At 37.1% G+C, this 24,705-nt stretch overlaps 1 protein-coding gene across 5 annotated transcripts; it reads left to right on the forward strand.

The window, feature by feature from the left end:
* The first annotated feature begins 73 nt into the window (after positions 1–73).
* LOC139960501 (uncharacterized) lies at positions 74–23,521 on the forward strand. Of its 5 annotated transcripts, none has more exons than XM_071958906.1 (17): positions 74–226; positions 4,955–5,008; positions 5,721–5,750; positions 7,593–7,981; positions 8,433–8,465; positions 8,959–9,186; positions 10,266–10,365; positions 10,783–10,970; positions 11,617–11,687; positions 12,285–12,515; positions 13,509–15,544; positions 16,488–16,641; positions 17,729–17,800; positions 19,097–19,297; positions 20,306–20,473; positions 21,289–21,381; positions 21,551–23,521. In XM_071958906.1, exons 1-17 carry the CDS (start codon positions 78–80, stop codon positions 21,665–21,667), a joined length of 4,314 nt encoding a protein of 1,437 aa, XP_071815007.1. In that variant the 5' UTR covers positions 74–77; the 3' UTR covers positions 21,668–23,521. The 5 variants fall into 5 exon arrangements, with proteins under 5 accessions (XP_071815007.1, XP_071815008.1, XP_071815009.1 ...); XM_071958907.1 differs by having other exon boundaries at positions 16,494–16,641; XM_071958908.1 differs by having other exon boundaries at positions 10,275–10,365.
* The last annotated feature ends 1,184 nt before the right edge of the window (positions 23,522–24,705 follow it).

The following is a 24,705-nucleotide window of genomic DNA, read 5'->3' on the forward strand; positions in this document are numbered from 1 at the left end:
TCTCTCTAAACAATTCACAAGCTCACTCAGATCTCACTAATTTGCTATAGCGTCCCCTCTTCGTATAGTCTGCTGTGATGTATGTCTGCATTGATTACATGATCAAGAGATTATCAGACGCTACCCTAACTTTGACACACAGTAAAGAGATTATCTCCATTGACTGCGGGATTATGGCGAATCGTAAAAGAACCAGCCCTTTCCAGAAAAGGGGGCGAAGTGAAAGGTAAAGATTCCATCTCAAATTGTTTCAGACGGATTTAGTCCTAGCAGCAAACCAGAGACTACAGAGACAGCAACGATCGACTGAGTGTAAAGCAATAGGCTAGTGAGCGTACACTACAGTTGGCCTAGCCTAACAAACCTTGCTTGAATAATTCCTAGCATAGCGTCTTTACGTTAGGCTAGGCATAATGTAGAATTCGGAAATTAGTGTTATTAGTGTCACTAACTTGAATTTAGCGTAGGACTAGAAGGTCATGTACAAACTAGTGTTAATTATTATTCCGCACGGATTGCCTTAAGATTGATAAGGCTAGTATAATGTATCCATGACAGCATTATCTATTTGAATCCAATATTAATTATTAGACCTAAGGCTCAGCACTGGCTTAGGCTAGCCTTTTACTTCTGTTAAGTTTAAGCTAAGATATGCAATTACAGGTGCTTCCAGCATTTGCTTCACAATATTTTACATATAAGCTCTAGGCCCGAAAAGATCGTTTACCAAATTACTGATGGCCAAATTTGCTTTACCATTCAGCCAGCTCACTATTTTAATATTATTGAAGTCATGATGCTTGTCTCCTGCATCAGCTTTTCCCTCCAAACAACAGTGAATATGTTCCATTTATTCAGCAAGAAAAACATGAGTAAGTTTTCATATCTTTCAGTTTAGTACCAGTACAGCATAATACAAAAAAATTTGCACAGTTTTAATGTAGGTATATATAACTTTGATTGTCATGACTACACCTGTGTACTGTACAGTATTAACCAGTACAGTTAACAAGATCCTTGTTACAATCTAAGGAGGGAACATCATCTTTATGCAATTAGCCTCAGTCTGAATTATTGTCAGGAAGACGTTCTTAAACCATCTATCAGAATCATGCGGTATGCACTGTTTGCTCAAAGGATATGTAGTTTTGTACGATTCCAATTTACCTGAACTTGACTAATCCTTTGATTGTTACTCAGAAAATATGAGAGATCAATTATCTTTTACAGGACTAAATAGCATAGAGCATTGATCAAACTTGTGTCACTATACAGCACTGATAATAACGTGATTGCATGCTGATAAAACAAGATCTGTTAAGCCTGTATTTAATATCTACTGTAGGCCTATAGTATATTGCAATACCACAAACAGTGAAGTTTTGTTTTGTTTTGTAAATTAAATCATTTTAGGCCATCTATGGATAGTATTTACCATACTTAGAAAGCAGTTTTGGGCCTTAGTGGACTTTAGACCTCCCACTGTACTCCTTAGCTCATACTAGTAAGAACATGCAAACATGATTTGGCTACACATAAGAAAAGACACCGGAATGCATACAGAATGGTTAGTGTAGGTTACAGCAACTGTTTATTAATAAATAGAAATATAGAAATTCAGGCCTACAATTTCACAATTCTAAAAGTTACTAAGTGTGTAAAATATCTGTTCGCTAAAATCAAGTTCACACTGGGATTTTGCTGATTTACAACACCCATCATTTACTGTATGGCTTTTATGAGTAGCTCAGTAGCATTTGCTGATAATGAGCAGTTATACAGAGCATATATGTTAGGTACACAGAATATCCATTATGTCCAGTATACAGTGCGATACAGTATAATCCAGGGAATAAGTTATCCAGTACTGCATCACAAAATACCATGCAATAGAGTCAAATCGTTACACGGGTGCAGCAAATATGTATATTAAAGCAGGTTTTTTAACACAGGTACCATATAGTATTTGACAGATTACAGAGCATTCAAAACTGCTATACAAACTTGGAACACTAAATTATTCTTTGCCATCTCTTAAACAGCACTGTCTCTGAATTTCTGAGGAATTTTTGTTGTTGTCAAAGTGTAGCTTGAACCCTACAGACTTAACATCTACAGTAACATTACATGTCAACAACACACACCTACACATATTTTTATCTTTAACTTTGTTAACTGCTATAAAATGTTACAGTATTTAAGAGATTGGTTTATAAGTAATCAATTGATACACTTTCACACTCCAGCATCATCTTTGTCAGTCTGAATTGTCCTTAAGTTAAAAAATAAAAGTTAAATACATTTATTTATTCAGCTAACAAACCCACAAACTTGAGCAAATAGACTGTTTACAGAACTTGTTAACTAAATGTACTTAAGACCAAATCTAAGAACTCCAAAGTGAATGCTCAATTCCTAATGCACACACTTCATGTTTTTCTAGTTAGTTTGTGTTGAGCACAGTAGGTGTACATTGGGAGGGAGTGTTTTGTTACCTCTGACATCATAAATTGTGATTAATTAGGTCTCTGACTGAGATTTAATACTCATCAACACAGTATCAAAGTACTGCACTGACAACTTGCAATTACTGTATAGTATATATGTTGTTCAATTGCAGCCTTTCTTGTTCATTTATTTTGGAAACCTGCATGAAAATCATTAAATAATAATTCCCCATATAATTTAATTGAAATAAATTCTAATTTGTTGTCAGTATTATTGTACTAGCATTCTACAGGTGTAGTATGTTCAACAGTATTTACTGCATACTGCCCCCCCCCCCCCTCCCTCTTTAATCTTGGAACCAGTAGATTAATACAAAGCTAATAAGTGAAGTGTATGAGTGTATACATGTACAGTAAATTATTCTCACAAAGTGTTAAACAGTAAGTTAAGCCTATAAATTATATCAACTGGGGTTACAAATTGAGAAACGCAGAGTAATGATTGTAGTACCCCAGTGAAGATGTCTGTCTAATTATTAGAAATGAAAATAATGGAATAACAGAACAAGGATAAACATTCCAAAACTTAAACAAGGAATAAAAAAATTTGCTATGTTATGAACAGCTGTTGTAGCTGGTCCATAGTGTGTTAGACATTACCTGAAGTCAAAGTAATGTTACTCAGGGCAAACTTTTAAGGTTTTTTATTCTGGTTGTCCTTCAATCACATCTTACTTTTTGGTTGTCCGAACAGCAAATTTGGTTGACCAAAAAAATCTACCAAAGTAACAAAGAATGATCAATATGTACTGTACACTGTTGGAGAGATGTGTAGGTTTGGGTAAGAGAATACCAGACAAAAAATAAAAACATAAACAAAACAACAATCACACTATATTTGTTTTCTATTTTGGTATCTCCAAAGTGATTAAGGATGATACCAAATTATCATTTTACCTTTTTACAACCACCAGAGCTAAAGTTGGTAGTCCCAACAGGAATTTGGTCGTCTCGGACGACCATTAAAAGTTTACGATGTTACCAAAAATGTACTTTACTGTATTGATGTACAGTACAGTATAAATTTAGCTAAATTTCTTATAAATATATACTGAAAATTCTGTGCACACATGAAAATTTCAGGTTTTCTTTTGCTTTCAAAAGAACAGTCCTTTCAAGAGTTGTATTCAAGCCACTTTCTGTAAATTGAAAGTCCATTTCAATAGTAGGCTATAATCTGTTTATAAATCTTTGTGTATATACATGAAAGTGTAAATTACTATCATTCCCACACATATTTAGCAATACAGATCTATTTCATCCAAACTTCACTTTGTCCATAAATAGTTACTACGTGTCAACATCTCTTCTTGTATACTGTACAATGTTATGTCTGTAATACAGTATCTTGCAAGGTAATCAATCAGGGTTCTGCAGACTAGCTTACACTTCCTGTATATAGTATCGATCATGAATATTCAAATAATCAACGATTTCCTGTCGAGGTCAGACTTCCTCGTTATTAGACTGCATGAGGTCTGAGAAGACTTTTTCAAATTTCGTTACGAACCGTTGCAGATGCATAAGTTGGATTTTGTTTGAATACACATCCTGTATGAAGAAGTGAAAACATTATTAGCATGCATCTGGATGGAATTTGATGGAAGTTGTTAAATTTTGGTGTGAAATTGGGATGATTACTGAGGAAACTTAACAACTACAGCTCAAGGTTTGTTTATTACTAGTACTACAGGGCCTACAGTATGTACAGTATACATTGATGTCGTTTAAATGCATGTCTTTAGTATTACGTACCTTCCTCAATGCTGATACTTTCTATCCCTGATACTGAATCAACTCATGAAAGATTGCTACAGTAAATTGATTTAAGTACTTGATTATGTACCTCACTATGTTGAATTTAACAGTTTTTACCAAATTTTAAAGTCATTTTTCAAGCTACTCCCACATTGTTGTCATCAGTATGGCAATTATTACCCTGTGAATATTGTTCCTTATATTTGTCCTAAGCAGGGCAAATTAGGTATTTTTTCTTTCTTCTGGTTTCAATCGGACAACCAGGCCTTCCTACTGTATGGTTGTCCGAACAGCAACTTTTGCTGTACGAAAAAATAAAGCAAGATTACATGTTTACAATGTTTACACTGTAGGAGAGATATGTACAGTGGGTAAGAACATCAGCTTTGGGGATGATTTGTGATACAATTTATCATTTTACCTATCTGAGGGTATTTATTTACGGTACTAAGTTACTATGCAATCTCAACTTGATGTTACAAACAACTACAGTAGCCGGCCGTCGCACAATCTCCAAAGATGTACATATCAGTTTTTGCACACAGAATATGCAGTATATATTTTATAAGATATCATATTTAGAACTCTCAAAACTGGTACATAAAGTTTGAACACTGAATTATTCCCCGTCATGGAACATCATCTACCAAAGTGAAAATTATATTATTTCTTTCTCTGTTTTCTTTCAGACCCACATTAAAATTTCAAGATCCAAGAGATACTGAAGAATTTGTGTTATCCCAGTAAGTAAACCAGCGAGTCTCGTCCAATATTGTACTTAAAACTGCACAACATTAGGATTAGTTCTGTACTGTACATTCATCACTACATTTTTAATAGTCTACCTTGCTTTGTTAGTATGGTTTAAACTCTTACATCATATTAATTTTTATCTTTTTGTCTGTGTGCTCCTTCTCTGTACTTTATATTAAGTATAACTACCTCTATTTTGTTTTACTTCTTCTTTGTTTGTATTTTAACTTTTATTTGTACAGCGCCTTAGAGCATTTATATTTTATTTGATAAGGTGCTTTATAAGTTTGGAATATTATTATTATATTATTATATCACTCTGTGGCCCTGTTTGATACTACCATATGTTGAGACCATTATGGTGGCACAGGGAATTAAAACTAGGGCTACAGTACTAGTAGGTCCATTTGTTGAAAGGCAATAATAATTGCGTTGAGTAGGGTAAAATGTAAGACATGAACTACACCCTGCTTAACCCCTCTGCGCCTGCCTCTTCCCCACCCCCTCCGGCCCTGATAAAAAAATGTTATAGTTTCCTGTGGATACTGTACATTGCATTTCATATTGCACAATTGAAGTTACTCTATCTGTGGTTCTAATTACTGAATTTTAAACAGAACTAGTTCCAAACTGAAAAGAGCAACTTACACATTCTTTTCTTTGTATTTCGAACAAACACCATTTTTCCCCTTCATTTTCCAGGGACAAGACTGATTATACTTACTCAAGAAGGTATGTGTCCCTTATGATTTATTGTTTTTAATTGTCTTATTAAGATTTTACTCTCTTTTCTTATTACTATCAGATATTTTTATGAACCCGATCAAAACCTATTTTGTTGTGAGCTTCCAGCCCCTCCCAGTTCAGTTTGCCTCACTTGTACTGGTAAATTGCTGTTTGGTTCGGTTTCTGTTTGGTTGAAATCTACATAGAACCTGGTATGATATATACTACAGTTATACTTAATGCAAATTAGCTACACAGCTATACAGTTTTTGTACATACATGTCCTGTACCAAACAATTTAGTGATTTCACTATTTTTGGACGTAATTGATACAGCTCAAACTACAGTTACTGTAGGGATGTATGTGACTATCCTCCCCTGATCATATAGAATCACATTAATAATAGAGTACAGTACTTTTTTTGTTTTCTTTGACAGACAGTTCAAAACTGTTATCATATTTAACTTATGTTGTATTTGAATTGAAAATAAACTAGTCAAGATCATAATGAGTTTAAATGGCCGTTAAAGATCATCAGACTTTCAGAAAATCCAATTTTCCGTTTAAGTAGGGATGTCAGAAAGGAAGGTGCTAACTTCCAAAGCTTCACACTAGACAAACATGATTTTTTTTCCACCTCAAATATATGGAAGTTGGCAGTTTAGCAGTTTAGCTGGACATTGATGTTACTGACATATTTCCACCAGTGCTACTGTTCTTTAGAACAGGCATTCTGCCCAAATACAATGAATTTGGTGTAATAGAAGCTCACATGTTATACTGCTGTACAGTATGTACAGTACTGTACTGTAGATGTTACTAATGTATGGTACCGTGCTCTGCATTTTGAACTGATTGCTTCTATACATAGAAATGTATTTGATGCAAGTATATCACATTACAGACACATTCTTCCCAATGTCGCTATCTTCTATGTAATTCAAGTGCCAGGTGTGTAGCTACTATTAGTGATTGATAACTCTGACCAAATGTGACCTCCCCGCCCCCAGGGGAGTACCTTACATGTTTGGAATAGCTCTCTATTAAGTAATTTTGTATCTTGTCTCATTATGAAGTATATAGTTTAGTTTTTTTTTAGTTTAGAGACCCAAGGATCAGGAAGCCTTACAGTACAGTAGCTTATTTGAGACCCTATCCATATATTGCACAAAGTTCTCTGTGTCCCTTGACCTCAAAGATTAACAACCAAATGTTACTGTGTATCTGGAAAAATGCTCATAAAGACAGTTGAGTTGGGACTTTCATTTTGGTCAACAAGAACTTAACATTACACAGTGGATATTTTTGCAATGGATTTGTGCATTTTGTTCTAAAGAAACATCTTACTGTGTATGCTACAGTACTGCAGTTCTAGGCCAATTTTAAACATTATATTACCACCTAATCATTCCCAATGTCAGTTCTATGGGTACTGTATTTTACCTGTCAAGTTGTTTGTTGTTGTTTTAAGGATAACATTTTAAAAGACTAACAGTAGTATTTAAATTCTTTATATGTTTCATGAATACTGAATTCATTCTTTAATAAATGATCTTTGCATAAATACAGTATTGACAATTGCACTTGGAATATCTGAAATCCTTTCTCACTTGTAAAGTTGTCAGCCTTGTTCATTACAACAATTGATGAAAAGTCTAGATTACTAAATGTATTATTTTTTTTTACTTTGTTTTAACATGAGATTCATTTAGATGGCACCACTTTGTATTAATCTGGCAGACTCACTTAGTACTATAAATCTGGCAGCACCACTTAGTACAAAATTTGGCAATAGAGTCGTCATAAATATATACTGGACGACTTACACTTTCATTCTATTTCATTAGTCCAAGTTATTCATCACAGTCCAATCCTCAAGACATGGATAGCTACGAGATCCCATACATGTCCCGTCGTTCCATAAAAGGCTCACGTGCTCCACCCCAGGTGACACCTCCAAGGCGGCAACCGTCCATGGAACCTCAGAGTTCCCGTAGAAGGTCAGCACGATTGGCTGGTAGGCCAATGGATGAGCCTCCTGCTCAGCACACGTCCACCCAGTACCCGTCAAATGCGAGACTGATACCGGGAGGAGGTCGTCCCAGTACTACAGAGCCCCATCATGGAAGCACCAGTGTCAGGGTACCCTATAAAGCACCGAGTTTTAGCTCCAGAAGTGGCTTGTTTTCTGAGAGAGACTACAGGGATGATGAACAGTCCCTTACTCATTTGTATGGTGAGTTTGAAGTAGTTTGTTAACAAAACATAACAGAATAGGGCTTCTTTGGACTGTGAAAGGTTCTCCACGTTGCTCCAGGAAGGAAAAATTGCTTGACTTACTATATATAAAGTGTTCATGGCTGTACTTGAAACCTGTATACATTACTCATTTACATACTGTACTTTTTATGAACTTTAAAGTTCCACAAAGCAAAGCCACTTACTAATATTACACAAATTATTTAAGGAAAAAGCAAACTTGTTAAAGAAAAAATTATTTGAGTGAAAGTATAGTAACCCTAGTAAAAATTAGATGTATTTATTGTATAGAAGATTTTGTTTGCTAATGTTTATGTTGCTGTAGTAATTATGTTTGCTTTGTAATCATGACTAACCTTTTTGTGAAAATTTTGCCAAAAAGGATATTGAAATTTATTACCTTTCTTTCATTTTGGCTTATCTTATAGGATTAGATCAGTATGATGACCCGGAAGTCTCTGGTAAGTTCATGATGATATTTCAAGATCCAAAATATAAAATGCTCTTAGGATGAAAATGGTTGCACGTGTACCAGAACATGCAAAATATATTTCTCAATAGCAACACTAACAGTTGTGATGAAGACTTTGGCAGTTGGATTGATTTGGAATGGAGTATTGAATAAAAATGAGGTGAAACTCTGCAATACACTGGCTATTTCTGAATTATTTTGTCATCTCCCATGATGATAAATCATTGAAGTGAAAGGTTCTAATCCAATGTTATGAGGATTATTATAAACTGTAAGCAAAATAGCTGTTTTGCTTTGAAATTCTGACATGATGATTCTTTAGAATATCCCTTGACAAAGTAATTAAAAAACAAATTAATTTGATATTGACCACCCCACCCCCCCCCCTCTCGATATCACTCTATTTTGTTGCCAACCTCTGCTGTGGCAATTTTACGTGTTTTTTTTCTTTTTTTTTCTTCTCTTCCGTTTATCTCTGGAAGACACTGAATCTAGCCAAGCAAACTGTAAACTCAGTTCTAGCTTGGACAACACGGATTCCTCTTCGGAATGGTCGGAGAGAAGATCGCCAGTCGACATCATACACATCATTAAAGTTGTAATAGTAACTGCAATATACATAACTACCTACCCGCCAAGAACTGTGTACAGTTACCTCAAGTCTAAGCAACAGATAAGAACTCCTGTGTCATCTCAATCTTCCACTGCTGGTAAGTCATGAAGATAAAGGGCATTGTGGTTAAGGCAGTGGACTTGAGATCTAAGGATTACAGGTTCGAGCCCTGGCCAGATCATTGTGTTGTGTCCTCGGGCAAAGCACTTTATCTCCATTGCCTCTCTTCACCCAGGTGTATTTATGGGGACTTGCAAGGTAACTTGTAAATATAGTCGCCTGCGCCGGTTTGTGGCTGCACCCTATGGGAAGTCCCCCGGGGACACATGGTTGTGGTACACTGTGGTGCCCTAGGAGAGATTGATTGACTTGCGCACACTTTGGTGTGTAGGTGTGACAAGTTACCAATGACCAAGGCTAAGTTGTAAAGTCGTGTGAGAGGGCCTTGGCCCTGAACAAGACTGTAAACCTAAATAAAAAATAATAAAATGTCATGGAAACTTGGAAATCAATTGCAGGCCTGACAAAAAGGTCATGGAAAAGAGTAAAAAAATGTCAAATATCTTGAAAATGTAAAATTGAGATAAGTGCAACACTTACAGTGTTCTTGAAATATTTCTACATGAGCTTTTTGCCTCCTGAAAATTTGCCCCAAAATATTGATATATAGGACAAAGGTCTTGAAAGTTCTTACTTTTTTCATGGAAAAGTATTGAAAGTCCATTTTTGAGTGTGGGAACACTGTATTAGATTTATGGATGAAAAGTTTATTGTTATCTTAAAGTGCTGTAGTGCTGCTAGTACCTATTTGGCGCGGTATCCTAAGTTCTTTTTAGCAATATTTATCAGGTTTAGTAAAAGTTTAGGGAACAAAGTTTGTCGTTCAGAGCAGGTGCACACAAACATACTAACAGAGCAGGTGCATACAAACACAAGGTCTCCGGTTTGAGTCACTCACAGATTAATGTATGTCGTCCAGTTACAGAGTTGTTGACAATTGACAATTCATAATCAAAGTTCATTCACAGAGCAGGTGCATACAATCAGAGAGGTATTTGGTATGCCTACAAACACTGCATTGTGGTTTGTGTATAGTGAGTCACATATTGAAATATGGACAGCCCTTCCTGCCAGAATCATTGTTCTATTTCCTTCTTCTTTTGTTCTTTCTCTCAGGAAACGCAGTAAAATCAGTCCTACACTCATTGTCGCACACATTATATACCTTAGTGGCAAGTTCTCTTTTATTAGACGTCTGGACTCTAACCAGGACAAGGTACGTAATTGACATACCCATAATAGAAGCTGCTGAATTATTGCCTGATTTTAAATACTTTAATTTTAGGAGAACTTTATCATTTTTGTGATGGGTTATTTCAATGTGTGTTTTCACAAAGTATGAGTGGTACATTGTAGTAATGATATGATGAATGATTGAGATATTACTGCTGCATTAAATTATGATCATTGTTTCTCCAACCATTCCTGCTGGTCTGATTTTCCTGGTTTTTATGCTTTTTAAGGTGGCTACTTATTGATGTGTGTCTTCAGTAGTATAATTCATACTTTATATCATATATAATGAATATTGCAACAAATTCTGGTTGATATGTTTATTCAATTCCTGACCATTATTGCTATTTTGATATTCTGATCATATATATCATATTAATTTTTTGCATTCTCTTGTCAGAGAGTGGTTATCCAACCTTGGAATTGCGACCCCAATCACAGCAGGACTTAAACAAGGGTCTTTCACTTCACTATTAACATCTAGGAGCAGCGCAGAAAGTCATCATAACACAATGCAAAGGAGGAGAAGAGGAGGGGGGTTTCCCTGCTGGATCTGTTTACTATTATTATTATTACCCATACTCACTAGTAAGATTCAATATTTTATTCTCTACGTAGTTATTTGGTATTATTATTCTCTATTTATCTTGTCTCGTTCTCTGAGCAGACTTTTCCAAAACACATATTTTTTGGGGGGCATTTGGTCAGTATTACACAAATTATAATTGCAAGTTATCAAGCTAAATACACCAATCTCACAGATGTTTTTCACCAGATGGAGGTTAAGGGGCTAGAACTAAATAAATTTGGTTCTCTCATGAATACTTCGATGCCACATTGCCTTAAAAAATGTCTGTTTCCTTCTGACTGTAAACTATCAAGACAAAAAGCGAGGCAAACAGAGCAACACTTTTACGAAAATGCTGTATTTCTCAATAATTGAGAATTGCTGCAAAAATGTTCTTATTTTAAGGAAATGGTTATAACAGCAGCTATGTCATTTCCTTAGATCTGCAGAGTGATGTTTTTATAATGAACAGGCAATATAATAAGATAATATAATAATTTCAGAGCTTTAATTTGATTGTATAATGCAACACAATAGCCTTTAGAGACATTCAATACTTTTTGAACTGGTATACCAGCAGTGTATGAGCAGATACTGTGTCTATATGCCTTCCTATTCAACCAATAGGAATGAAATATTTTTATGGCATTTTTTATTCTCTTCCAGGTTTGTACTTATTTTGGGGATTTGTACCTTTCCTTATGCCTCTTGCCGTAAATGAAACCAATGAAACAGAGGTAAGTATATTCAACTTTATACAGAATTATGATACATTCATAAATGCTATCAATATTCTTCTCTATAACTTTCTGGATTCTTCGTAATGACACAATACAGAGTATCTCTGCGGACAAACTGCCAACTGTGCAAAACTGCAGAGCACAAACAGATTATATAGTATGCAGCCTGGCTGCAGTAATGCTGCAGCCTGGCTGCTGCGATGCTGCTGCCTGGCTGCTGTGATGCTGCTGTCTGGCTGCTGTGATGCTGCAGCCTGGCTGCAGTGATGCTGCTGCCTGGCAGCAGTGATGCTGCAGCCTGGCTGCATGATGCCGTAGCCTGACCGCAGTGATGCTGCAGCCTGGGTGAAGTGATGCTGCAGCCTGGCCGCAGTGATGCTGCAATCTAACTGCAGCCTGGCTGCAATGATGCTGCTGCCTGGCTGCTGTGATGCTGCAGCCTGGCTGCATGATGCCGTAGCCTGGCTTAGTGATGCTGCAGCCTAGCTGCATTGATGCTGCAGTGATGCCGCAGTGATGCTGCATTGATGCTGCAGTGGTGCTGTAACCACTGATTATTGACACGTCAGTGCCTCACTTTGCTTATTTTCACAGCCACTCGCAGCTGTCAGTGATGGGATGGCGGTCATCTTGACCAGCTTAGGCGAGGATGTAGGATCCACTCCATCAGCCGCAGCAGCAGGGGCCGCCACAGGGGGCGCTATGGCTGGCTGTCTGCAATGTCTGAAAAGAGAAGACTTAATGCTGATGATAGCTGGCTTGATGAAAGACAATACGGAAAAGTTACAAGATCAGATACTGGAACAGAATAAGCAGATATTACTGGTAAGAAAGAATTCATTGCTTTCATCTAGGAGAGAGGTCATCATAGTCTATTAACCGATAGTGGATGAAACAAAGAACCTATTCAACCTTGGCATATAAATCCTACAGAAAAGGTCCCCATGGTCATGCAAGTTGCAAATTACTTCTTTTGATTGGTTACAGACCTCTAAAGAGCCCCTCCATATTAAAACTGAGTCAGGGAGTACATTCTTAAATAGTGGTTTCCTTGGCTCAGTTAGAGTCATTGACATGAGGCCTTTACATATCTCGATGGGGAAAAACCTCTTTTGAGCCAAATAGTGAGGATTCGAAAATGTATTTCATATTTCGATTTAATAAATAATGGAAAACTGACTGGGAAATTTTACACGATAGAAAAGAGAATTTTATGGCTAGAACAGGATTCGAATTGTAACCCAGAAGTCACTGGTTTGATTCTCTTTCTTGCCATCAATTTCTTTCTCTTTCCAAACAACTTGGTTTAAAGTTTAAGACCCATTTCAATATCAAACTACCCTATTTTATAATTCATCTGTATTATCTGGAATTTTTTCTTCATATCCCCGGGGTCACCACTCATCCATACTGTGTGTGGATAATCCTGCGTTTATGGTACAGTGTATATCACATTGCACTGCAAGAAAAGAGAAGAATGAATCAGGAATCCTTAAAATATGACTTAAGGTATAGCAAAGGTCATTTATACTTGGTGAGGTTTCTCAGGATTTTGTGAGAACTGCACACACAAAAATGATAAAACAATAATATATATCAGATCTTTCAAAGTCAACTTCCTGACTCAAGTTGATTAAGAATATTGATAGTGAATCATAAATGAAATATTAACCAGAATTGGTTGATGCCTTATTTTTCTTATTTCCTTATTCTTTTAAACTGCAGGGTATGTTTTAGCTGCATTAAGCCTAACAAACTCATATTGTTTTCCTACTCATTAATTCTGTGCCTTATGATTGATATATATCATCTTTCCAGATGTTGAAACATGGATCCGAGCAGGAGAAGAAAATAAACCAATTAGAGCTCCTGATCCAGAACCACCAGAGAGAGGTGTCCTCGAACAGAGCAAATTCTTTAAATGTCGACAGTTCCGTAGAAGAGGAATTAGCCCAAGTGAGGGCAGAGCTCAGGAATCTGGTACACATGAATGCTGAAGAATTAACCAGTGATCAACGGTTTGATTCGGTACAAGCCTTTAAGACTGATATGGATAGATTGACTAGCAAGATCTCAAATCTCCATAAAGCATTCGAGGAAAGCAAGACCTCGCAAGATGCCTTGGAAATTTCACTCACCAACAGCGGTTCAGAGATGGAGGGAAGAGTCACAGAGACGATGGAGTCGGTGCTTTCTCTACAGGACAATTTTAAGTTGAGACTGATTGAATTAGAGGACAGATTAAAAGACCTGAAAACAGTTGTTGTTGTTTTGGAAAATAGCAGAGAAAATAAACAAGATCAAATTAATTCACTGGTAAAACTAATTAATGACCTGGAGAGAGAGGTTGTTGATGTGAAGTCAATGTTGAAACAATTGGAAGTCGCATTAGAGAATTTAAAGTCGGATTTTAGTGACAGAGGTGACAGACAAGCTATCAGTACTCTGAGAAGCGATTTTGAAACCCAGAAAGCGAAATTTGTCACACTGGAGTATCAATTGACGACTCACGTTGACGAAATTGGAAATATGAAAAGCCAGATGGAAATATTAAAGGATGATGTGAGTCTCTTAGATAAGAGAACTAACGCTGCTGATGAAAATGCTATGAAGGACAAACAATTATTTGGAACTTTGCTGCAGAAAACAAGTGAAAGTAATTCTCAGCATATCCAAGAACTCTCTTCCAATCTCGAGGCTCGATTTCAAGGTCTTCTGGAAGATGGGAAAGCTGTGGATAGCGATGATGTCATCGGACTGAGACAGTCTATCCAGAGTAATAGCGATCGGCTACGAGGCCTAGAGTCAGATCGAGAAGAGCTGGCCAGTTCCGTCAGCGACTTGTCGGTCGATATCGAGAGAAATGCAGGTGCTTTGAAATTACTGGAAGGAAATTTGACCAGTTTGCATAACATCCTAAATGGCACCGGAGGAGCTGATCTGTCAAGGCAGAGAGGAGGAGCGCTGATGGTTATTCAAAATATCCAGACTTTGGAGAAGGACTTGCATAGCATGAAACTGAAGGTGGAGGGAATGCAGAGCCTTCAAGCAGCGGTAGACGGAACAGGCTCAATCTCGGAGGCAGCCCTAGCACAGTTAGCAGAGTTGCAAGCCTCCACCCTGAAACTGGAAGGAAAATTGATGGACGCATCAGAGTCAATCACAGATATCAATGCTGACGTCGAGGATCTTCAATCATCTCTTGGACTTCTCCAGGAGAGAACCGCCTCTCGCGATGGTTCTCCAATAACTTTTGAGGGACTCCAGTCAGATTTGGAGTCGGTCCACGAGACGGTTGTAGTTTTGCGAGACGGTCTGGACAGACTGGAGAAAGAGAACAGCGAGCAGGAAGTTGCAATAGCTGCCGTAGTCGCGGACAGTTCTCAGGTCAGCGAACGTCTCACCTCCGACGACGGTGAAATGATCGATCTCATCGCGATGCAATCAAACTTGTATACATTCCATACAGATTCAAGCAAACTGGAGGCAATGATTAACTCTTTACAGAATGATATCAGTGGGCAGAACGAGAGGTTAGGACTGGTGTTAGTCGATAGAGATAACCAGTATAATGTGGAGGACCGGATCAGCACATTCAGAGCGGATATCGCCAGTATGAGCGACAACCTGGCGGTCTACCAAAGCACAACAGTCCAATCTGATGGTGATGATGGTGGTAATGGTGCAGTGGCTGCTGGACTGGTCGACCTCGGGTCAAAGGTCACCTTAGTGGAGGCAGGATTAGCTGCGTTACAATCGGGAAGGGACGGAAAAGATATGGAAGATCTACAGAGAGATGTGAATGCTTTGAAGGAGCAAGTAATCTCTCTCCGACGGAAACAAGAATCGTCAAGGTTTGTGAAATGATTTTTGCTATTAATATAGGAGACAATGTAGATATAGCTCAATTTGATGGATTTTATTCGGTTCTTTATTGCTCTTCAGGGGCAATAATTTTTCCGGATAATTCAGTTATGCTGTTACATATCCTTCTTCCATAAGTACAGTTCCTAATAGATATAATAAATGATGGATGGAATTTCATGACGCTGGTAGTTAGATGTACGTACATATTCCCATACCCAGATTTAGAGTGCATACAGTACAGTGCAGTACACAAGGTCAACCATTGCGACCAATACACACTATGCAGTGCCACACTAACGAAGCCAGTGTTTTCTTTTTGGGAAGATTAGACCAATCACATTTCTCCTTATAAAAATCAACAAACTTTATACTATCCTCTTCTCATTGGGAAGATTTGTAACGCAAGTGGATGGATGACGGTGCAAGTTGCGGGAAGGATCAGGAATTGTTGCGGGAAATTCTCAGCAGGAGAAAATATGTTTTGTGGGACCCTCTAGATAAATTGCAGGAATCCTGCAATTGCGCATTCTAATGCAACCACTTTCGGGCAGTTTTATTTACACAGTTTGCAATCAAATTGTTACTAATACAAAAATGGTAGTCAGTGGTGGTGCTAACGGCAAATTGCAATCTGGGTGTGGTATTGGAAATGTTCTTCCCAATTGCTAAACCTCATTGCTTCAAATGCCACTCGGCCACAACACAGGTTACAAGGGAAACTATTGTGTCTCAAACAATGAATGATTGGTGACAGGGGTAAACTGGTATAAGGCAGTTGGTTTTTGAGACAGTTAATGAATTTATAATCATTATTTATTACATTTTACACTCTATCCTACATAAACGAAATAGCCACATTAACATGTAGAGTTTTCCTATTAAATTGAGTGACATTTAATGGTGATGTAACATGTCTTGTTCATCTATTAGCGATAGCGAAAGCGGTGGTCTAGGGGCAGGAGCGGGTTTCCATTCTGATGAGGATATCACCGATCTCAAGTCAGAATTCTCCAAGCTGAATGCTCGTTACGACTCACTGAATACGCATTTCAATGACTGCTGCCAATACAAATCAGAAATGCTGGTAAGTGAAGGAACAGCTTTCATATCTATAAAGATTTGCAAACTAATTTCACCCAAAAAAAAACAATTATTGCAACTGTATACGTACTTGATCTGCATGCAGCTCCAAGGGACGAAATAGTTTTAGAGAATTGATTAGCAATAATTGCTCGACAATTCTTGGAAATAGCAATTAGCATTAGCAGGTACTGCATCTTTTGCTAATCAAAAGTAATATTGATTAGCAACTGGCAATTCTTGGGTAGCAAATTGCTATGCGAACCCAGTTATTTCGTCCCTTGAGCTCTTCCAATGCATTCAAAGTTTGATTGATCTGTGTGTGTATAAAACCCTTATGTGAATGTGAATACCTTGGAATTATAATTTAACACTGCTCTGGTGATTCTTGCAGATCTAGAAAAATCTTATAAAGCCATTCAAAATTATCACTTTGAATAGAAACAACCTTAATGTGTGCATGCAAATAGCTCCTATCTATACATACTGTAGAAGATGTTAAATGCCTTGAACATAATTTAACACTTAAAATCAGCTCTTATCAGTGCATGGATGATTGAAATTGTTTTCAAAACTTTAAATCAGGTCCTATTTACTTCACTCCTCCCGTACCCATCTCCATGCAACACATTCACTCCAAATTTCCTCAACGGATTCTGTATAGAAACAATGTTTTAATAATGTATTACTTCTTGCACTCTGGCAGACCTCTCTGAGACCTACCATTAAAGCTTAGCAATTGATAATTGGGGTCACAAAACATAGGTCTGTCAAATTTGCATTGACACCATGATTCGCACTCCTTTTTTTGCGTTTAAAATTGCTATTTCTTACTTATTAACAATTGCAAAAAATGCTGTAGTTTTTGTAAAAGGACCAACAGAACAGTTCGAAGTAATGTAATGTTAGTCAAATTAACATATATAGAGTGTGCATAGAAGTAGAATGCATGTAGATTTAATTTGACTTGATTTCTTTCCGTTTTGGTTTCACCAAAGATTGCAAATTGCCTTATATATCTTAAAGCAAATGCATGAGTCACTTCAGTTTATTATTAATTTCTTTTTTTGCAATAAAAAAAAATGTTCTAGGGAGTTGGTTTGAGTCCTGGGTATGGTTTCTTAGCTGCTGAACCCAGTGAAAATGGCACAGAAGACACAGAGGTAAGGGGTAATTTATGAATATTCATGGTGTTTCTTCTTTCTCCGTCCAATTATATCCACCATCTTTAGGAAATTTTCTTCTTTGTGAAGGATATGTGTGATGGAATTATATTCTTTTGTTCATAGAAATTCACTTTCTATAGGATAAACCTTTACAAATATTAAGCCTTACAGTGATAATTGGGTGGTTTCCCCCAAAGTTATAAAGTTTTAACAAAGGTGGAGTTTGCCTTGCCAATTTTTTTTTCTTTTTCTTACTATTAAACCAGCCAGTTTCATTTCTGATGGCTCTGCAAATAAATTTTGCTTCTTCTGCATTGACCTGGAAAAATTGTTGAATAGCTATATTCTTAACACCTTTTCTTAGCACTAGCAAATGTGTATGAAACTGTTTATTTTGTAGTACTTAAATATAGCTAATAATATGCCATTGCCAATGCCTATAGTATGCCAATATAGCCAATGGCATCCCAATGGTGTGATGGTATGCCAGTGGTGTGTTGGTAAGTCAATGATATGATGGTATGCCAATGGTGTGATGGAATGCCAATGGTGTGATGGTATGCCAATGGTGTGATGGTAACCCAATGGTGTGATGGTATATCCAATGGTGTAATGGTATGCCAATGGTGTGATGGTATGCCAGTGGTGTGATGGTGTGCCAATGTTGTAATGGTATACCAATGGTGTGATGGTATGCCAATCGTGTGATGGTATGCCAATGGTGTGATGGTATGCCAGTGGTGTGATGGTATGCCAGTGGTGTGATGGTATGCCAATGGTGTGTTGGTATGCCAATGGTGTGATGGTATACCAGTGGTGTGATGGTATGAGTGATGGTATGAGTGAGTGTAGTCTCAAGTTGGTTGACATTTTCAGCAGAACATATTATTTAGGACAAATGAAATAATTGAAGCAAAACTGTTGCAAACTAACTTCCTGTCATGAATCAGAATCTTAATGTTATTAACAATAGTAAGATTTTCAATGTCTCTTTAAGTAGTGATGAAAATGAAGCCATTGAACATAAATATATTAAACATAATCAAAATATTGCACCACAAAGCAGACAAAAGAAAGGGGAAAACACAAAACTGTATTTTATTTACTGTCGTTTAGCATTACGAACAAATGGCAATGAATATTGATCTCAAAATTTGGATATATATGCTATTATGATGCAATTTGTAAAGAAAAATGGCATATTTATGTTTTCTATTTTCACAAACCTACTCACTTTTTCTACATGAAGTACTCTCTTTTACGATTAAGATTGAAACCCTTTTTGTCTTAAAGAAAATCAAGGGTATCGTGTATGGAATCTTGAACCAGTACAGCGCGGACAAGACAGGTATGGTGGATTATGCTCTTGAGTCGGCCGGAGGGAGCGTGGTCAGTACCAGATGCTCGGAGACGTTCACCTCAAAGACAGCTCTACTCAGTATCTTTGGAATACCTCTCTGGTATGTCACCAACTCACCAAGGACTGTCTTACAGGTGAGCATGTGACCCAGTGTTTAATTGTCCTCCAGACCCATTGTCTGACTCATTGTCTGACAACTGACCCCTCCCCCCCTCACACATGCACATACTAAATGTCTGATGTCTGATTGATAGTAATGATAAGCTCAGGCACACTGACCCACCACCCACAATTTTTCTGATGTTATCCCGGTAGACCTGAGTCAGCCAAGGTTCAGTCAGTCAGTGTGTGGCCAGGTTAAGAGTGCATACATGTGTTGTTTCAATGGTCACACCATTTTTGAGCAATGTTGTCTCCTGATGCAGGCATTAAAAATGATGGCCTTTCAATCTGGACACTTATTGCTCTGTCAAGGTCATGACCACTGTCTTCTACCAGTTTAGTAATTGCTGGTTCATGAATTGGAGGGGAAGTGGGGGGGAGAGTAGGGGGGTGGGGTGGGATCTCTCCTTTCCCTGTGGTTCCCTTAGAGAAATTGTCACCAAACTTGAACTACTACAGGGATGTATTTCAAGAAAAATTTGCTGGTCGTCCTGGACAACCTGGACTTTTTTTGCATCACTAAAGTTATCCAAAGAACAAAATTGGTTTCCAGAAGAATGAATGTATAACAGAAGATAATCTGGTAGTCCTATAGACATCCTGATGTGTAAGATTTTCCTAAAGCCAGAACTTTAGTTACCCTGGGAAACTGTCAGGAAATCCTTCCAAAGTACCCAGAGTAGATGTATGTTGAAGAAGGTGGTTGTAATCTCTCACAGTATTTAAGAACCTGGTCAGTTTATGGGTTTACATGCTCAGCCCCCTGTGAGGATAGCTTGTAATCATGAGAGCAAGAACTCTACCACTTACACTGAAATGTTACAATGACACCCATCAGAAAATAAGGATGAGATTTTGAGTTTATGGTTTTGTCATGTATTTGAAGCTTTGTGTAGTGCAACTATTGCTAGTTTTGAAAAATAATTGTAATCTGGTCAAATACCGTGGCAAGATCCATTTTTTTCCCCTTTGGCTTTCAGCCTGATGTAAATCCAGGTAACTGTTGGGCCTTCAAGGGAGCTGTTGGATTTTTGGTGATTCAGCTTTCTGACACAATAAAACCAACCTACTTCACAATGGAACATATCCCCAAGTCCCTCTCACCTACGGGAAATATTACCAGCGCTCCTAGAAACTTCTCTGTTTGGGTAAGTTGGTAAACTTTCGTCCATATAATCAAAATTAGTGCCCTGTGTTCATCCTCTTGCAGTGAAGTTTATGAAATGTCTGCTGGACAAGGTTCTTTGTTGAAACAGGTATTGTACTTGTTGCTATGTTTTAGTGACTCAAACTCCTCTTTCTCCCCACCCCTTTTTCCCCTTCCATTTTCTCCTCCCCTTTCTCTCCTACATTTCTCCCCTCCCCTTTCTCCCCTGCACTTTATCCCCTCCCCTATCTCCCCTCACCCTATCTCCCCTCCCCTTTCTTCCCTCCCAGTTCTCCACTCCCCTCCCCTCCCATTTATTCACTCCACTTTCTCCCCTCCTATTTCTCCCAACCCCTTTCTCACCTCCCCTTTTCCCACTCCCCTCTTCCCACTCCCCTCTCTCTCCTCCCCTTTCTCACCTCCCAGTTCTCCACTCCCCTCCCATTTCTCCACTCCACTTTCTCACCTCTCATATCTCCCTACCCCTCTCTCCACTCCCCTCCCCTTTCTCCACTCCACTCCCCTCCCATTTCTCCCATCCCCTTTCTCCACTCCAATCCCCTCCCATTTCTCCCTCCCCTTTCTCCACTCCTCTCCCATTTCTCCCCTCATTATTCCCTAATACCCCCTTCCTGTCATGAAATATCTGATGGGTTGTACATGTTCGATCCTTCATGTCAGTCATCCCATACAAGTTTGCTGGGCCACAGTCTGCTTGGCATGCAGCCTTGCTTGTTACCTTTAACTGTTAGGGATATTGACCATAGCAAGCGTATAAAATTGTTTAATATGCTGATATTTTCTTTCTGAAAACAGTCTTTGAAGGATGAACATGACATAGATGGAGTCCTTTTGGGTGAATACATGTATGACGATGAAGGTTATCCCGTTCAAGTCTTTTCTGTTCAAGTGAGTAATAAATTAGTTTTTCTTTCTTGAGACAATTAAGTTAATTCTAAAGGTAAGTGCAGATTACCTACAAGTTTGTCTTTTTCCCGTTTGACCTTTGACACTTGCATTAGAGGCCATGAAGACATCCAAGTTGTTTCATACCGTTACTTTTACTATTCTTTCACAGAATGTCGAAATTAAACCCACGATGATGGTAGAATTGAAGATACACAGTAACTACGGAAGCCTGGAATACACATGTTTGTACCGCTTCAGAGTTCACGGTGACCTTTACAGGCCATAGCGTGATATATTTTTTTATTACAACTGATATATCCGAGTGCTTTCCAAGTCTTTGGTTGAATTGTACATTTGGCTAATATTAGTTTCATAATTTTGTATTAACTTAATGTATAAAGCAAATATAACCTAAAAAAGTTATTTTATGGAAACTGTGGCCTAGTAAAATATGATTTGAAACAAAAGTTATTTGAGGCTGAAAATACCTATAAAGTTTTGTTGATGCTTAAAGCATCAATTAGAAATGTTTAAGATACAAATAAACTATACCTGCAAATGTTGCATCATACTTAGCCTTCATGTACGCAATCTGTAAAGGACTTGAAATGTCTGTAAAGGACTTAAAATGTCTGTAAATGGAATTTGTTTAACCTTGTGTATCTACTTGAAAGTTTTTGTATCTCTGTGTGGCTTACACAAACTTTATTTCCTGCAATGTCATCATAAAACACATTAAATAGTGTCTTGGTCATTAAATTTCAGAACAGATTTTGTAATAAACTTTATAAAATAAATATCTCTCAGTTTCAGGAAGCAGGAAGATGTTTCTGTTATTTGAAGATCGTGCTAGGATAGAATGTCAGAAACTCTAACTTTTAACATATTTAACTAAACAGGCTTTTTGCAGTAGATAAGCAGTTATGCTTTTTTTTTTTTTCCTTCTCATTAATGATCTCTGCAATATTTGCCAGGTAGAGGATCTTAGAGAAAGATTCACTCATCTGTTGTCCCTATTCATGTAATTAAGAAAGGGTTCATTCTTCAGATATGCAGTTATAAGAAGGGTGATTCAGTCATTTGTTATCGAACTAATACGCAAAATCAAAAACGCAAAATCTTATAAAATTATAACTTTCTGCTTTGGTGTTCATGAAGCCCTTGACAGACGAGTAATGTAGACTGAATATTTTTATTTTCTCATTAAGTGTTAATATTGATATGAGTTTATAACAAAACAGTCCTTTATTTTGTAATCCAAAAAGTTTATAAACATGTTTCGCCAAGACCAAAACTGATCAGCAAATTATATTATTGTTAATTGTTCAAAGTGATTATCTCATCAAAAGATGAAATCTACCAAATTAATACATCAAACTTGGACCTTATTTTATTAAGATACAGCTGCTCATCATAATGTGTCCTTTGATAAATATGCAATAGTGATAAGATGCATTTCTGAAATGAAATACAAGTTCAGTCGTATTTTGTAAGCAACACATTTTGGCCATATAGAGATATTGCTATATATACAGTATATAGCTATTATTCATTAGTTATTGTATTTTTTCTTGTTTTTGTTTGTTTGTTTCTGTGTATGCTTGTTTTGTTTTTTTCTCTCCCTTTGTTGGTTCATTACTTCCTGGCAATTATTTGGTAAGCTTGTGGAAACAAAAAAATTTTTGTAATTGTTTTGAGTTCCAGACAGAATTCAAAAACTTATTTATGAAATTTATATGCTTGAATATCCAAAGGTTGGCTATTTCAGGATGGCAAACTTGGACTGCGGATGTTTTGGTTTACTTTCCTACTCCTGTTAATAGTGTCCCTTCTATATTAAATCTGTAATATTAAATGAATACTTTGATTTACATTTCAATAGGTGTTTCTTTATGTTGAGGGTGGGGGAGGGAGTGTGGGGGGGGGGATTCTAGACCTTACGGGTGACAACTGACTTTAAGTTTATATTGGATTTAACAGCATGGTAGTTTATATACTTGCAATGATGGTCTATATCTTCAGTCATAATATTTGTATATATTTCAAGCATAGCGCACAAATTGTGTATTTTATTGCGGGCCATCAGAGTAATATAGCTTGGTTTTTTTCCTTTCTCTTTGCATTTATGGAACCTTGAGATTTGAGATATAAAATAAGTGGCTTTAAGCGCCAATTGATAGATGAAGTTTAACATACTTTATGGTGGTATTAAACAAACGCATTTTTCTTTAAGAGGCAGTTAAAGTATAAGACAAGATGTAGAAATAGCATAAGTAAGTTAAGTTAACCTTTTTCATTTCCATCAGTAGAATTTGTCCTAAGTTTGCTTGGCATGTAAAAATGGATTTTCATACTCTATGTTAAAAGTTGACAATTTGATATTTATTGTAGAAATATTCAGGGAAAAACTGAAATCTTTCACTAATGTTTAGAGTTTGCTCCCACATATATGTCATGTAAATAGCTCTTTATACCATTTGCAGCAAGCAAAATGTAAAAAGAAATAATTCATTGTTATTGAAACTCTTGTATGCTGGCAAAACTTTGGAAAGGTGTTAAACATTGGTGCAAGTTTAACCCACTACCTCTAACCCATTTCCCCACATCCGTTTCCCCTTCACAATATCCTCATTCATTTTCCCTCACCCTTTACCTCATGCAGTCCTCCCTCATCCATTTCCCCACTTTTCCCATTCACCCACTTTCCCTTCATCGTTCCCCTTGTCTCCCTCACCCACTTTCCCACTTTCCTTTCCCCCTTCCCTCCCCTTACCCTTCTCTACTTCCTCTCTACTGTGATTGCAATATCCCATCAAAATATATTTGAAATTAAATGCAGTTATTTATGAACGATTGCCTCTGCTATCGTGATACTAAAAAAGGACTTGCTTGTCAATAACTAAATTATTCTGGAGATATCTGTTCACATGGAATGGGTGGAACCCTGAAAAAAAAAAAAAAAAAACATTCCAAAAGGTTGTTTCATATTGAAATATGATACCAATAGAAGTCAAGACTTCTTAATAATATCATACAGCACCAGTTACTACATGTCTTGATAGACTGACTTATTGGGAAATATATGTACTGTGGTACATCAAAAGCTGTAAATTTCACTTCGTTGATGATATGGTGGTGGTGCTTAACCTATGATGGTGTTGTTATTCACTTAATAGTAACAAAAACAGTAATTTCCAATCACTTTAATTAGATGAAATTTGATTGTTTCATTACCACATTTCAGCTTCAGCTTCTTGCATATTTAACATTAATGTACAGGTCCTATTCACTGTGAAATAAAGCTTTCCTTTGGAAAAATGTCCT

Source organism: Apostichopus japonicus, chromosome 19 (genome assembly GCF_037975245.1).
Source record: "Apostichopus japonicus isolate 1M-3 chromosome 19, ASM3797524v1, whole genome shotgun sequence".
NCBI lineage: Eukaryota > Metazoa > Echinodermata > Holothuroidea > Aspidochirotida > Stichopodidae > Apostichopus > Apostichopus japonicus.